This window comes from Zingiber officinale, chromosome 1A, assembly GCF_018446385.1.
Source record: "Zingiber officinale cultivar Zhangliang chromosome 1A, Zo_v1.1, whole genome shotgun sequence".
Lineage (NCBI taxonomy): Eukaryota > Viridiplantae > Streptophyta > Magnoliopsida > Zingiberales > Zingiberaceae > Zingiber > Zingiber officinale.
In genome coordinates this window covers 140,720,227-140,732,816 of record NC_055987.1, presented here as the reverse complement: position 1 = coordinate 140,732,816, position 12,590 = coordinate 140,720,227, and the positions used below count along the sequence as shown (strand labels likewise).

The window sequence follows — 12,590 nt, the reverse complement described above, 5'->3', positions numbered from 1 at the left end:
ATATGTATTTTTGCACAATAAAAAAAATAAAGAAAAAAATAAACTGCAATATGAGGAACTGCTCCTTCAAATTTGTTTCCTTTTTTCCTCTTGTTCTTCCTTATTTACTTCAATCACCCTCCCGCGTTGATCTTCCTCCCAAAAATCCTCCTCTTATCCCTAAGTTCGCTCTCGATCGGTAAATCAGAGCTCGACCGTTCCGATCTCGCTCTTTTTGTTTATCGTCAATGGAATCGGATAGCCTCGAGTGCGTTTCGTTGGCGGACGGGCTGGATGAGGAGGATATCGCTCAGCACGTCTCGTCCAAGCCGCATGCCGGAGGCGCTGCCTTTCCCGGGGTTTCTCCCGCCACTAGCGTCCACGAGTTGCTTGAGTGCCCGGTCTGCGCCAACTCTATGTATCCCCCGATCCATCAGGTTGGTACTTCGATTCCTGGATCCGCGGGTTTTCTTTCGCTTATTGAGATCTGGTGATTTCGTGATTTTCTGAGAATTTGGTGAATCGAAGTTCTTTTTCTCTCTCTCTATCTCTGGTATATGGAAGGATTGCTGTGCTTGCATCTGCCAAGTGTGATTAATTTTTTTTTTCCTGTGGTTTCGTTTTCTTTTCGATACTTTTTGTAGTATTTCGATCCCTGTTTGCGAAAAAATTGCCTTTTGTGTAAGGATTGAGTTACAAATATTAAGATCATGCTGCAATTCGCTGCAATGTGAAAGCATGCGTCGATTTGGTTAAACGCTAGAATTGAGAATTTCAATCCTTACCTTGTTTCTCTTTGCGGCAATCTTGGTATTTGTATGGTTAGTTTCGCTTCAGTGAAACCTAGCATTCGGTGTGCGTGGTATTTCTATGGATCGATTAATTTTTATTGTCTTTATTCAGGCATAAATAAGTGTAGCCCTTTATGGATTTGGTAAGCAGACATCTTCGAGGATATTATCCAGTTAGGTTCTTCTTTCATGGCGGTCATGGAAAATTCCTGTTTTGCTTTCTTCTGGACTACATGACTAGGATTTGAATAATTATAAAACCATTTATTGGCTCATATAAAAATCATTTTGCTGGATGAATCCTATTTTTCCTAATACAATTTAACATCGTGTACTGTATAAATTTTTCTTCCAAAATCCACCAGACAGAGTAGCAATATGTTTCTTTATCCGATAGAGTATCTACCTAACTAGAAAATCACCAAATTCTTGATTGCCCTTGTTAACACCAATTGAATATAAAATTTCTTCATAGTTCTTACTAAAATATATAAAATTTTAATAATAAATTAGCGACTATTAAGTAGGATTTTGGGTCATAAGGTCCAGCATAGGACATTATAAGTTAAGAATTCAACTAACAAGCTACAAACATCAATTGTAAAAGCAAGTAAGATAACATGTTTCGATAACCCCCGACATTGCACTGTGATGCAAGTATAACATGAGTTCAATAAGCATGACACTATACAAAATCATATTCTAATATCAAATGTGACAATGTCATAATCGAGAAATATATTAAGAAATAATGTATCATCAAGAGCACAAAAGATGAGGACTACATATCGGAGGTATTATCTACTTTCATCAACATCACATAGTACTAATGTCAGTCTTATCCAGAGAGGCATATTTTTTTACCTTGTTTTAGTTACCTTGTTAAGATGATAGACTGTTGTACTGTTAATCCTACTTGGTAGAATGCTCTCAGTTATGTAGTTGGCTTTTTGTTGTGGCTGGTAAACAAGAAAATTGCATCAGTAACCTAAGAGCATTTAATGGGGGAAATTTTGCAAACACAGACTTACAACGATTATGTAGTTTTCATTGCTCTTACAATATTAACATAATCATGCCTAATAACTTTGCAGTGTTGTAATGGTCATACACTGTGCTCTACTTGTAAATCAAAGGTGCATAATCGTTGCCCTACATGTAGACAAGAGCTTGGGGATATAAGGTGTCTAGCCCTGGAAAAAGTAGCAGAATCACTTCAGCTTCCTTGCAAGTACAGCAACTTAGGATGTTCTGAAATCATCCTTTACTACAGCAAGATCAAGCATGAAGCACAGTGCAACTTCAGACCTTACAACTGCCCATATGCAGGATCAGAGTGCTTAGTTGTTGGGGATACTCCTTCCTTGGTTGCACATTTGAGAGATGATCATAAGGTGGACATGCACACTGGATGTACTTTCAATCACCGTTATGTGAAGTCGAATCCACGTGAGGTTGAAAATGCAACATGGATGTTAACTGTAAGTATTCACGAACTGCTTGTAATTTTTTATTACTTTTGTGCTTCATCTTGATTGTTAAACACCAGAACCATATGGTGAAGGAAACTTACGTTGTTTTAGTCAATTCTTGCTTGCAATGGAACTTCATTGACTTCCTTATTTACCTGTATATTAAGAGCCTGATCTTAGATCTTAAAATTGGACATCCAAGATAAGAAAGTGTTCCTACAATAGTATCATCAGAGTAAATTTTAGACAACTCTGAAGCAACTTTCTCACTGATTTCTTTTGTTATATAGGTTTTTTACTGTTTTGGCCAATATTTCTGCTTGCACTTTGAGGCCTTTCAGTTAGGAATGGCTCCTGTTTACATGGCCTTTCTTCGGTTCATGGGCGATGAGAACGAGGCGAGAAACTTCAGTTACAGCCTTGAAGTTGGGGGCAATGGCAGGAAACAAATATGGGAAGGTACTCCACGGAGCATTCGTGATAGTCACCGTAAAGTACGTGACAGTCATGATGGCCTTATTATACATAGGAACATGGCACTCTTCTTCTCCGGTGGTGACCGGAAGGAACTGAAGCTGCGGGTTACTGGACGGATATGGAAGGAGCAGCCAAACTCCGATTCTTGAACTAAATGTGCTGCAATCTATCTTATTCAATTGTGTAGCTATGTTGTAGCATTGACATACTTTCTCCATGTTACATTGGATTGTTATCAGTGGTAATTGTGAATAGAAGAACGTATGGTTAGTTAACCAGTGTATTCTGCCACTACAGTTGGGGATCATGCTCGATTTTGAACATTTTCATTTCGCGTACTTTTTGGCAACAAAACAATGCCTACTCAGGTGAAATATTATGAACTGATACAATACAATGTTTTAGGTTTAATGTGCACTCAAAAATATTTATTAATTAATCGTTTATTTGTAGTGCTAAGTAGAGGCTTACATGTGAAGTATGGAACTAAAGAAACTCCATCCTTCTTTGAAAAATCTTTCATGGAACTACCAATGACACACAGAAAGAACATTTTGCTTCTGCAAGAACTTCGGCTTCAACATCAATTAACTCAGGCAACTTGATCATAATAAACCTAGCGATAAGATTTACTAGAATCAAATATAAAAAAAAATATTTTTTAAAAAAATATTTATTTATTCTAAAAAATTATGCATTTCTTATAAATAAATTGTTTTTCTATAAAAGAAAATAGACCTCCGACAAACCAACGGAGCCTACATATTAATGGAAAAACAACTGATGTTAGTAGAAGGATACACCCAGCTAGATGGCGACTTAGCCCTTTAAGTAACATTAAAAAAATTAAAAAAAAAAAAAGGTTACAGTAGGCACATTGTTTCGACATGTTTGCCTTTACTTCATCTATGATAATTAGTAGCCCCAACAAAATTGCAATAAGTGAAAGTAATCAGGAGTGAAAAAAACAGGTGTTAATGCTAGACAGTCATGTCGTGTGTTCCGATTGTCGCACCATGTTAAAACACACTATTCCTTCAGTTCTTCTGTTCTTGACTTCTGTCTCTTACTTGCTTGAGCTGATCCAAAACTGCTACTGGTTCTCTTTCCTTTTCTTGTTTCCTCATGCTCCTTCAGCTTCTCCAGGGCTAAGATTTCAGAACTAAACAAAATGAGTTTTAAACCTCATGAGAGACCAAGGTATGAACAATAGGAGCTAACACGTTTACCAGATAAGTACAGTGGATGGAAGTTTTCCACAGAATCTTTAGGTAAAGAGTAAGATGGACAAGAATTGGCATCAGCCTTCTCAAGCATCTTTTCAAATCGCTTGATCTGAAACATCAGGTGTTAATCATGAAGAGGGAAGCATGCTTGTTATTGAGCAGTTACAGAGTAAGCAACTCAAATGAAATTAAATAATACATAGCATGTGAAGAACATTAGGAAAATTGAAGCTAGAAGAAGCTTGACAACAAGGGAAACTTTTCTCAAAAAAGTATTGTCGTCTTGTAACAAGTTCAGGATGGTGATATTTTTTTCGTGTACCTAACCTGATACTTTAATGGATTGGTAAGAGAACCAAACCTGGAAAGAATCAAGGTTTCTCATCCCATATAATCCACCACAACCTGTTGCAAATCCCTCTCACATTCCATACAATCTCACTCAAACAGGAAATGGTAGCTCTTACGTATTTTCATTTTACAAAGATCCTGACCCATGCAAATTTACATGTAAACAATCCATGAAGGAAACTGTAGTCATATTTGACCACTTTGACTCCTCTACACTACATACCCACCAAGCCCATACTTCTGCACACCATTTTTTCCCAGTCCCTCCAATCTTAGTAAACATTACAATTATATGTTGAATACTAAAGCACAGTCGCCTATGAAACTGAAACCAGTGTAGTTAATTACATTTCTGCAGCTCAATGATTTTTTAAAAATTCTCATCCAACCTTATACAAAGTACAATCACCCGTGAATAAAAGCAATCACTCATCATGATACTCATGTGATTTGTTACTAACTTTCTAAGATCAATAGCACGTCATAGTCTGTAAAAATGTCTTGACCTAACAACAATCCATGGTAAGACTTGTTGTAAAATCAAATTAAAAAAATTCTATAATGAAAAAAAAGGATGAGACAATTCAAAAAAGAAAATTGTTTACAAAATTAGTAAACTAAATGATATTCCTTGCAGTGTGCTTCAGGCAAGTACAGTAAATTAAACTTCAGGTATTGCAGAATTGGATGTGAATGCTCACCAGAAAACAAACATGTAAACATCCAATTTTTTCTTCCAAGTTCCAAATAAACAAGTATGCTTAAAAAAAAATACTCACACAATTAATTCCTAACATCAGCTATACAAAGTTTGATCTCATTACCTCATTTTGTCTCAGGAATGTAAAGCAACGCCCTGATTGACCTGCTCTTGCAGTTCGACCTGCTCGATGGATAAATGTCTTAATATAAGCAGGGATATCATAATTTATAACATTTCTAATTCCTTCAACATCCATTCCACGCGTCATTGCATCGGTTGCAATTAGCACGTGTGTTTTTCCTTCTTTGAAGGACTTCAGTTTCTTGCTGCAAGATAGATATACTGTCACTGAGAAATAGAACATGACTTCAAATACCAATTTAAATGAAGTTACCAAAAAAAAACAAATCATTTATTCAAATTCTTATGGCTAAAACAACTAAGAAAAGAATTATGATGTGCACATGTGATCAGACAAATTGATATGAAAATAACTAATAATTAGCGCAGGTAGGGATAAGATTAAAAGAAAACATCAAAACATAATCTGACACTAGATAGTAAACACTACTATACAACTCAGGCTCATAAATGTTGCATAGATTAGCAAACAATGATTTTTGATAGAAGACATAAGTATTCCCTTATAAATATGCATTCAATCATTTTCAATGCAGATACAGGTACTCTCCAGTAAACCCAGATGTCCAAGACAAACTGGGCTAGGCTCCCTATGGTTCATTTAGAGAGTGAGATCATTACATGCTTAATCACCTTGAATCAATAAAATATTATCAGTACAATGACAGGATACATTACTATTTAAGTTTATGTATAAGAAAGCTTATCATAGAAATTAATATTCATAATTTACCTTCGCATGGCCTGATGCTGATTACGTGAATATTCACTAATTTTAAATGGCAATTCACCAAAGAAATTCAATAAATTGCTTAGCCTGTGAGTTGTCTCCACAGATGATGTAAAAACTATGGACTTCTCTCCTACCAAATTTTGCAATAGAGCAACCAAATAGAGTGGCTTCAATTTAGACCTGCAGACCTGCAAATATTCACAATCCAGACAGAAGAGAAAGAGTAAGACAACTATATTTATCCATCTATCCACAATTACTAATTACCTGGCATAAGTTAAACAGATTGATACATGATTTGAACAACAAAAAGTGGTGAATACCAATTATTTGGGCTGGTCACATGGTCTTTGCTACAATTGAGGTTTATGTCACTAGATGTTAGTTAAACAAACTACATGCACTTGAGAAATTGAGGCTGATGCATTAACAAATCATGAATTGTATCAAACTACAAATTATAAGGTTCAAATAAAATAATAAAATATTTTTAAAATAATTCTACTTTATTTAGAATACGTTGGTATCTAAAAGTATGTAAAATAATATAATATTCAATTTAATAACATAATAGAATAAGTAGAGTAAGTTGACGTTGATTCATAATAAAAATATATAAGTTCATATCCTCCATTGTTGACAATAAAAAAAAAATCTCCATTTCTTTTCATTAAGAATTGAAATTATATGAGCAATAGCAAACTTCCATAACAAATGCTTTAAAAATGAAAAATCATTGTCATGAAATGGAAGAATGTATTCATGGCATGCTTCTAAGCTCATATCTGTTTCACCCTTATTATCATTCCATATATAACATGACAAGATCTATTCGTGTTAAGTTCACATTGTATTCCCACCAAACAAGATTTTTCTCTTCTATATCATTGTGAACTTTGAAATTTCACTTTATCTGACCATTATACTTCTATTATATAATATACATAAGCATTTTTTCTTCTTTTAAAATAAATTCAGTTTAATTTCAAGTATATTGGATTTAATTAAATTTCTTAATGGTTAGATTTACTTTTAGTTGGGTAGATTTAAGGTTTCATCATTATTTTTAGAATCATAAAAGAAGATTCGTATTGAATTATATTGAATAGGATCACCGCGGTTCTTTTTTCGCTTATGATATATATGTAAGAATTGTATCGTTTTATATGTGAATTGTACTGTATTATATGATACAAATTGTGAATCATTTGATAACTATGGCATGCACCCCATTGTTACAACTTCTCAATAATGTGTGTTCTTAACTCTCCTCTGACTCTTTAAAGAAGTAATAATCATATTAATATATCTAACAATACACCTATTGGTTTCCTGAGAACAGAATTGTCACAGGCTCCCTTAGATAACTCCTCTCCTTCCATCCATACTAGCAGTGCACTTACTTTACAGTTTCTATTCTATTTCACACCCACACGTTCATATTTAAATGGTATTCTCAAGTAATCAAGTAAATTAATATCAACTATTTGTACAAGTCAACTTCATCATACACCCTTAAATCAAACAAAAGAACTGGTCTTACAAATACTAGTCTAATATGGTATGTATTTCTACAATTGAAACTGTTTTTTGTTATATACCTAATGACTGTAAGCAAAGCAATAAATAAAATAATTTTATTCAAACCTTAGAGACATCCATTCAGCAGTAGAAAAATGTTTATATCAAGACTCCCAAGCAGTTTGAACGTCAAAGATATTTTATTGGCAAACAAATCAATTATTTGAAAGTTCAAATTATAAAACTTCGAATGCAATATACCAGCTTGAATGACTCGAGACTTTTAGGTAGTTTGTAACGCTTATCACCGCTAGTCAACAATAAAGGATGATGTAGATAAAGCTGAGAAATCTTGCTAGGATCTTGGGTCAGTGTAGCAGATAGAATAAACTTCACAAGCCTTGGATAAACTTTACCTTTAAACCCTCTTTCAGCACCACTACAGAAGAAAAATAAAAGATATCAGAAAGAAACTGAACAAAAATTTCAGTGGAGTTAGTTGTTGATTCAGGGCTCTTTTACATTCAATATTAGGAATCAAGAGTTTAGTTTCTGGTAGGGACCAAAAGATTCCAACATTGGACAGGTACTTAAACCTTGTTAAGAACAATGCAGAAAGTGATGAAATTACCATCTTCTAAGGGTAGTTAATGAACCATGTAAAGCACAAATGTTGCTCGAACGACCAGCTTGATAATCTGATTTGGTGAGCTGAAGCACAGTTGGCAACCAGGATTGATATGCATCTCGTAATAACTTATCTGTTTCATCAATTACCTGAAGATATGAATATAAATGCTAAGTTTACACTTACAAATGAGATTTGATCTTTAAGAAAATTATTTTGAAGCTTGAAGCTTAACTCAATGGATAATTAGGTCATTATGTAGCATTAAACAAGCTGAAATTAATAATTAAAATTGGTGGTACAGACTCAAGTTACTCCATGAGGAATTACATTTGTTTACATTGGTCTACACCTATAGATCAGCCAAGCTATTATTCACTATGGCAATGAAACCCAGAAAATTTTCCATTTCTTGAAAGATATATCATTTAGTAACCAAAGCCTTAAGTTATGAGGCTATCCATCCTCAGATAATGTAGCACTTTTAGAGTCCCATTATTTGAATAGTAGTTATGAGAGAGAGGAGGGAAAAGTTCACAAAAATACAAATGGAGTTCCATCAGTTATGTACTTTTTTTTACTCTTCCTCATATCTTCCATCCAAGTAATCGAACCCTTAAGTTCTCGTCAGGACTCATTAGAATAATGACACATTAAAGGAGAATTGCTGATCAACAAATATATTATTGGGAATGATATTCTCATAAGTTTTACCTCCTCAAATGGCCCTCATCAGGTTCCTAGTTGGAAGAACACTTGTGTCATTCTACAAATGAGGTCATCAAATGAGACAACTTTTACACGCTAACCTACGTTCAAATTCATGGTCCACTAAGGCATTGACTCTTTTGGTATCAGGTGTTGGAAAATAGGGATATCTTCAAGTTTTATACGAACACAAGACTCCCCCTTCCCCTGTCAAATAGGACTAACACTATTTATTTTAAGGATAGGACGAGGGAAAGTAATTTATGAAGTGAGAGGATAGGGGAAAAAAATAAAGGGAGCTAGTTTTCTTCAGTTGGAACAATGTTTTATAAAGCAGCTGCATAGGCTTCCGGTGAAGAACCACATTGGAACCACTTATACTGCACTGGAACTGCATTGATGAAGGGATGCGTCAAATGATCAAATAGAATGCTACTTATGAAAACAAAAGCCAAACAAAGCATTTGGTACACGTTAATAAACTCTTTGTATCCTTATATTGCAAATCACTGAAATATCTAATAACAAAAAAAGTCAGACCCTTCTTGAAAAATAAAAAACCATAAGAACAGGGAGAGGTAAGTTGAGTTTAAGAAGCTGGGACTGTCATTGTGCATTGGTTGCTACACATGTATCATGACATTCAGGAACACAGGACCTGAACTCAATCTCACCAAAAAAGAGTTGATCAGGAATTCAATCACGTTCTACTGGGTTATGATAGGCTAGCTAGTTTGCAAAAAGAAAAAATAAGCTGCATTTTTTAAACTTAAATAGACATACCAAAAATATCATTGAGAACTTTAGGAAATAACTTACTAGGAAATAAAATTGAGAAATAACTTAATGAGAAAGGATTTGGAAGGAAATGCATTGTAAATATAAAAAAAATAGAAACAGGAAATACTGTCCCAGTATAAGAGAATATTGAATTACCAGATAACAAAGATGTTCTAAACTAAAACCTTTTGTCATGTTAATGTGATCCATTAGCCTTCCAGGTGTTGCAACCAATATGTCAACTGCAGTCTGTAGCTCCATTTCTCCGTCTTCTGGATCAAAAGGAGAATACAACCCAAGATTAGGTCTCTTGATAAGTTCCAATCTCTCATCTTCAATTGATGACTGGCCAATTGCTAAGCCTACACGTAAACCCACTACAGATGCTATGGCAGCAAACACATCTTTAACCTGAACCACAAGATAATCATATCCATAAAATAAGTAAAAATACATAGTAATGATAAACTGAATTTTTTTCTTGTGTATTGCTTAATTATCAAAAATAGGATTTAGAACAGCTTATATAATCACATGAAACAACTATCATTTCACACGAGAATACGATAACAGTAATATTGGGCTTCCATAATGAGTATAGGGATTGTGTCTTCACAAATCTAGCAAAGTTAAAGCATATAAATAACAACTGAATTCATTAATCTAATATGATCATACACCAACTATACAAATTTGCCTTTGTCACCATAGGAGATGCAATTTCTAATGATGAAAAATCTATGCCTTTACCACCACAGACAACACAATGTCTAATGATGAAAAGTTGTTATAGTAGTTAACCACCTAGTAGACATGTTATGCAAATCCATGGGCAACACATATGCAGTTAATTCTAGTGCATGAAAGATGGTATAGGGTTTCAAGAGCCATCTAAACAAGGTGTTTGCCTAGCTGCCTAGAACACAAAGACCCTCAACTGCAGTGTACTATGCTGATGGTCAGCATCAAACTTTATTAGGGTTCAAATGAATATTCATTGTAACAATTGATATCTGGGTCTTTATGCAGAACCTCATTATAAAACAAGATTGTACAGATATAACTCACTAATTTCAAACAGAAAGGTCACATAGATATAAATCTGTAGCAACAATAGCAGAGAGAAATAAATGCCCAAATTTCTAACATTTTATCCACATGGAAATGGACCAAGAAGCACATGTTATACTCAAATATGCATAATAAACCTTGTTCATTGCAACTTGTATATTCAATGGGAAGCATTTGACACATGAACTACACTATCTTTCTTATGTCCTAACTACAAAAGTACTTGAAGAGACCTTGTTTGTTGCAACTTGTATATTCAATGAGGAGCATGTACTTACATGAAGCATAGAGTCTTGCTTATGTCCTAATTCAGAACTACTTGAAGACCATGGTTATGCTCTTACCTAGTCTTGAGGGTTTGTCCTTTCATTTATAATTTCATCGCCACAATTTAAAGGTAAAGCAACAGTAACAAAATTTATAACAGGCGGCAATTTAGAGTTAGACAAAAGTTTCATGACAAACCTGTAAGGCTAAGTCCCGTGTAGGCAAAACTACTAAAGCACGCAGGCACCTTATCTTCCTCAGTGCAAGTGTTTGAACAATTGGTAAAGCATAAGCAAGTGTCTTGCCACTCCCTGTTGGAGAGTTTACACAAATATCGCGTTCAAATGCACCCGGTCCAATTGTCTCATTCCACACGGCTACTTGAACTGGAAAAAGTGATTGTATACCCATCTTCTTCAGGACCTCTTCCAATCTAGAATAAGAAGACATATTAACAATGAAATGACAAGATTGGTTTAAAAATGCCAATATTCTCTATAAAGAATGCATGTTATGCATCACACTACAATACAAATTATCTAAAACCAACAAACCAACCTATTCAAATTTCTATTTATCATATAGCCATAATCATTGATCTTGTATTTCATGATCCATAATAATATACTCCCAAATTGTGAAATCTTCTTATGGATAGTTTACCACTCATGACTAATCTTTTTATTTGTTGTTATAATCACTATGTTCACTTGCATTATGGTCTAAACATCAAGCATCCTGTATACTCTAATTCTCCATGAATCACAATTTTGAACGAGCTTTTGCATATTTATCCTACAAACTTCTTTATAAAATCAAACACAAGGTTTATTGTTGAGAAGTAGGTAGGTGATGGAATACTAAAAACCTTGGATCTAGAAAGGGGACGAGACTCAGAGGACCATCCTCAAATTGGTCGATGTTCATTGGGTTTCTCATCCATGTCAGGTGGGGAACGCGCTTCCTCTGGTTGGAGATTTCCTCCATCTCCCAAACTCTATCTATCACCTACTCCCGGAAGACGTATATAATGATCACGAAGTGTTAGCGCTTCGTACGCGAGGAAGATCTAGGCGCGGTCCTTCCAAAGACGAAAAAGGCTTGGGCGGCGCTCGAAGGCGATCACGGTTTGAACCCCTCGAGGTGCAGGCGAAGGGAGAGCACGCCGCGACCAGAAGTGGGATACAAGCTAGGGCCTCAAAAGAAGGCTTGGGCGGCGCTAACGGGGCTGCGGTCCGGCGCTGAAGCGCCTCCACCTGCGGTTGCGAGGGTTTATAATTCCACCGCAGTTACTTCCACCGAGCGAACTGTAAAAATTACGCTCCTTTTTAATTTTTAATTGTTGCTATTTTTGTTCTTTTTTACGTCGAAGTCCTCCCTTAAAAGTGTTATTCAAGGTTAATGAACAAGTTTAATATTCGATTTGAAAATAGTTTGTTTATGTTTATTTAATATATATAAGATTAATTAAATAAATAAGTTTGAACAATTCGTTAAGCTAAACAAACAAGTTTGAACATATATATATATATATATGTGTTTAGCTCGTTAAATTTCGTGAATAACGTTCGTGAACAACGTTCATGAACAATGTTCACGAAACATATTCATTAATAAAACTCTTTTCAATATACTAAATAAATAAATAAATTTAAATTATCAAGCTCAATAATCAATCAAACAACTAAAAGTTCCAAATAATCAAACAAGCTTGAATTGAGAGCTTGATAACATCTAAATGA

The 12,590-nt window shown here is 34.7% G+C and overlaps 2 protein-coding genes across 2 annotated transcripts; one reads left to right on the top strand and one right to left on the bottom strand.

Annotated features, from left to right (window-relative positions):
• The first annotated feature begins 60 nt into the window (after positions 1-60).
• On the top strand, positions 61-3,050 carry LOC122036077 (E3 ubiquitin-protein ligase SINAT5-like). Its single transcript, XM_042595273.1, has 3 exons — positions 61-416; positions 1,865-2,251; positions 2,533-3,050. The coding sequence occupies exons 1-3, from the start codon at positions 228-230 to the stop codon at positions 2,866-2,868; spliced, it is 912 nt and encodes a 303-aa protein (XP_042451207.1). The 5' UTR covers positions 61-227; the 3' UTR covers positions 2,869-3,050.
• A 373-nt stretch (positions 3,051-3,423) lies between these two features.
• LOC122036068 (DEAD-box ATP-dependent RNA helicase 1-like) lies at positions 3,424-12,155 on the bottom strand. Its single transcript, XM_042595263.1, has 9 exons — positions 11,717-12,155; positions 11,047-11,281; positions 9,667-9,921; positions 8,026-8,171; positions 7,656-7,833; positions 5,874-6,061; positions 5,121-5,325; positions 3,949-4,054; positions 3,424-3,867 (listed from the first exon to the last, which is right to left on the bottom strand). The coding sequence occupies exons 1-9, from the start codon at positions 11,833-11,835 to the stop codon at positions 3,749-3,751; spliced, it is 1,551 nt and encodes a 516-aa protein (XP_042451197.1). The 5' UTR covers positions 11,836-12,155; the 3' UTR covers positions 3,424-3,748.
• Between the last annotated feature and the right edge of the window lie 435 nt (positions 12,156-12,590).

Coding starts and splice junctions, on each gene's coding strand:
- LOC122036077 (XM_042595273.1), top strand. CDS start 228: ATGGAATCGGATAGCCTCGAGTGCGTTTCGTTGGCGGACGGGCTGGAT. Junction 417..1,864: donor TGTATCCCCCGATCCATCAG/GTTGGTACTTCG, acceptor ATAACTTTGCAG/TGTTGTAATGGTCATACACT. Junction 2,252..2,532: donor ATGCAACATGGATGTTAACT/GTAAGTATTCAC, acceptor TTTGTTATATAG/GTTTTTTACTGTTTTGGCCA.
- LOC122036068 (XM_042595263.1), bottom strand. CDS start 11,835: ATGGAGGAAATCTCCAACCAGAGGAAGCGCGTTCCCCACCTGACATGG. Junction 6,062..7,655: donor GTCTCGAGTCATTCAAGCTG/GTATATTGCATT, acceptor GAATATTTGCAG/GTCTGCAGGTCTAAATTGAA. Junction 4,055..5,120: donor CATTCCTGAGACAAAATGAG/GTAATGAGATCA, acceptor CTGATGTTTCAG/ATCAAGCGATTTGAAAAGAT.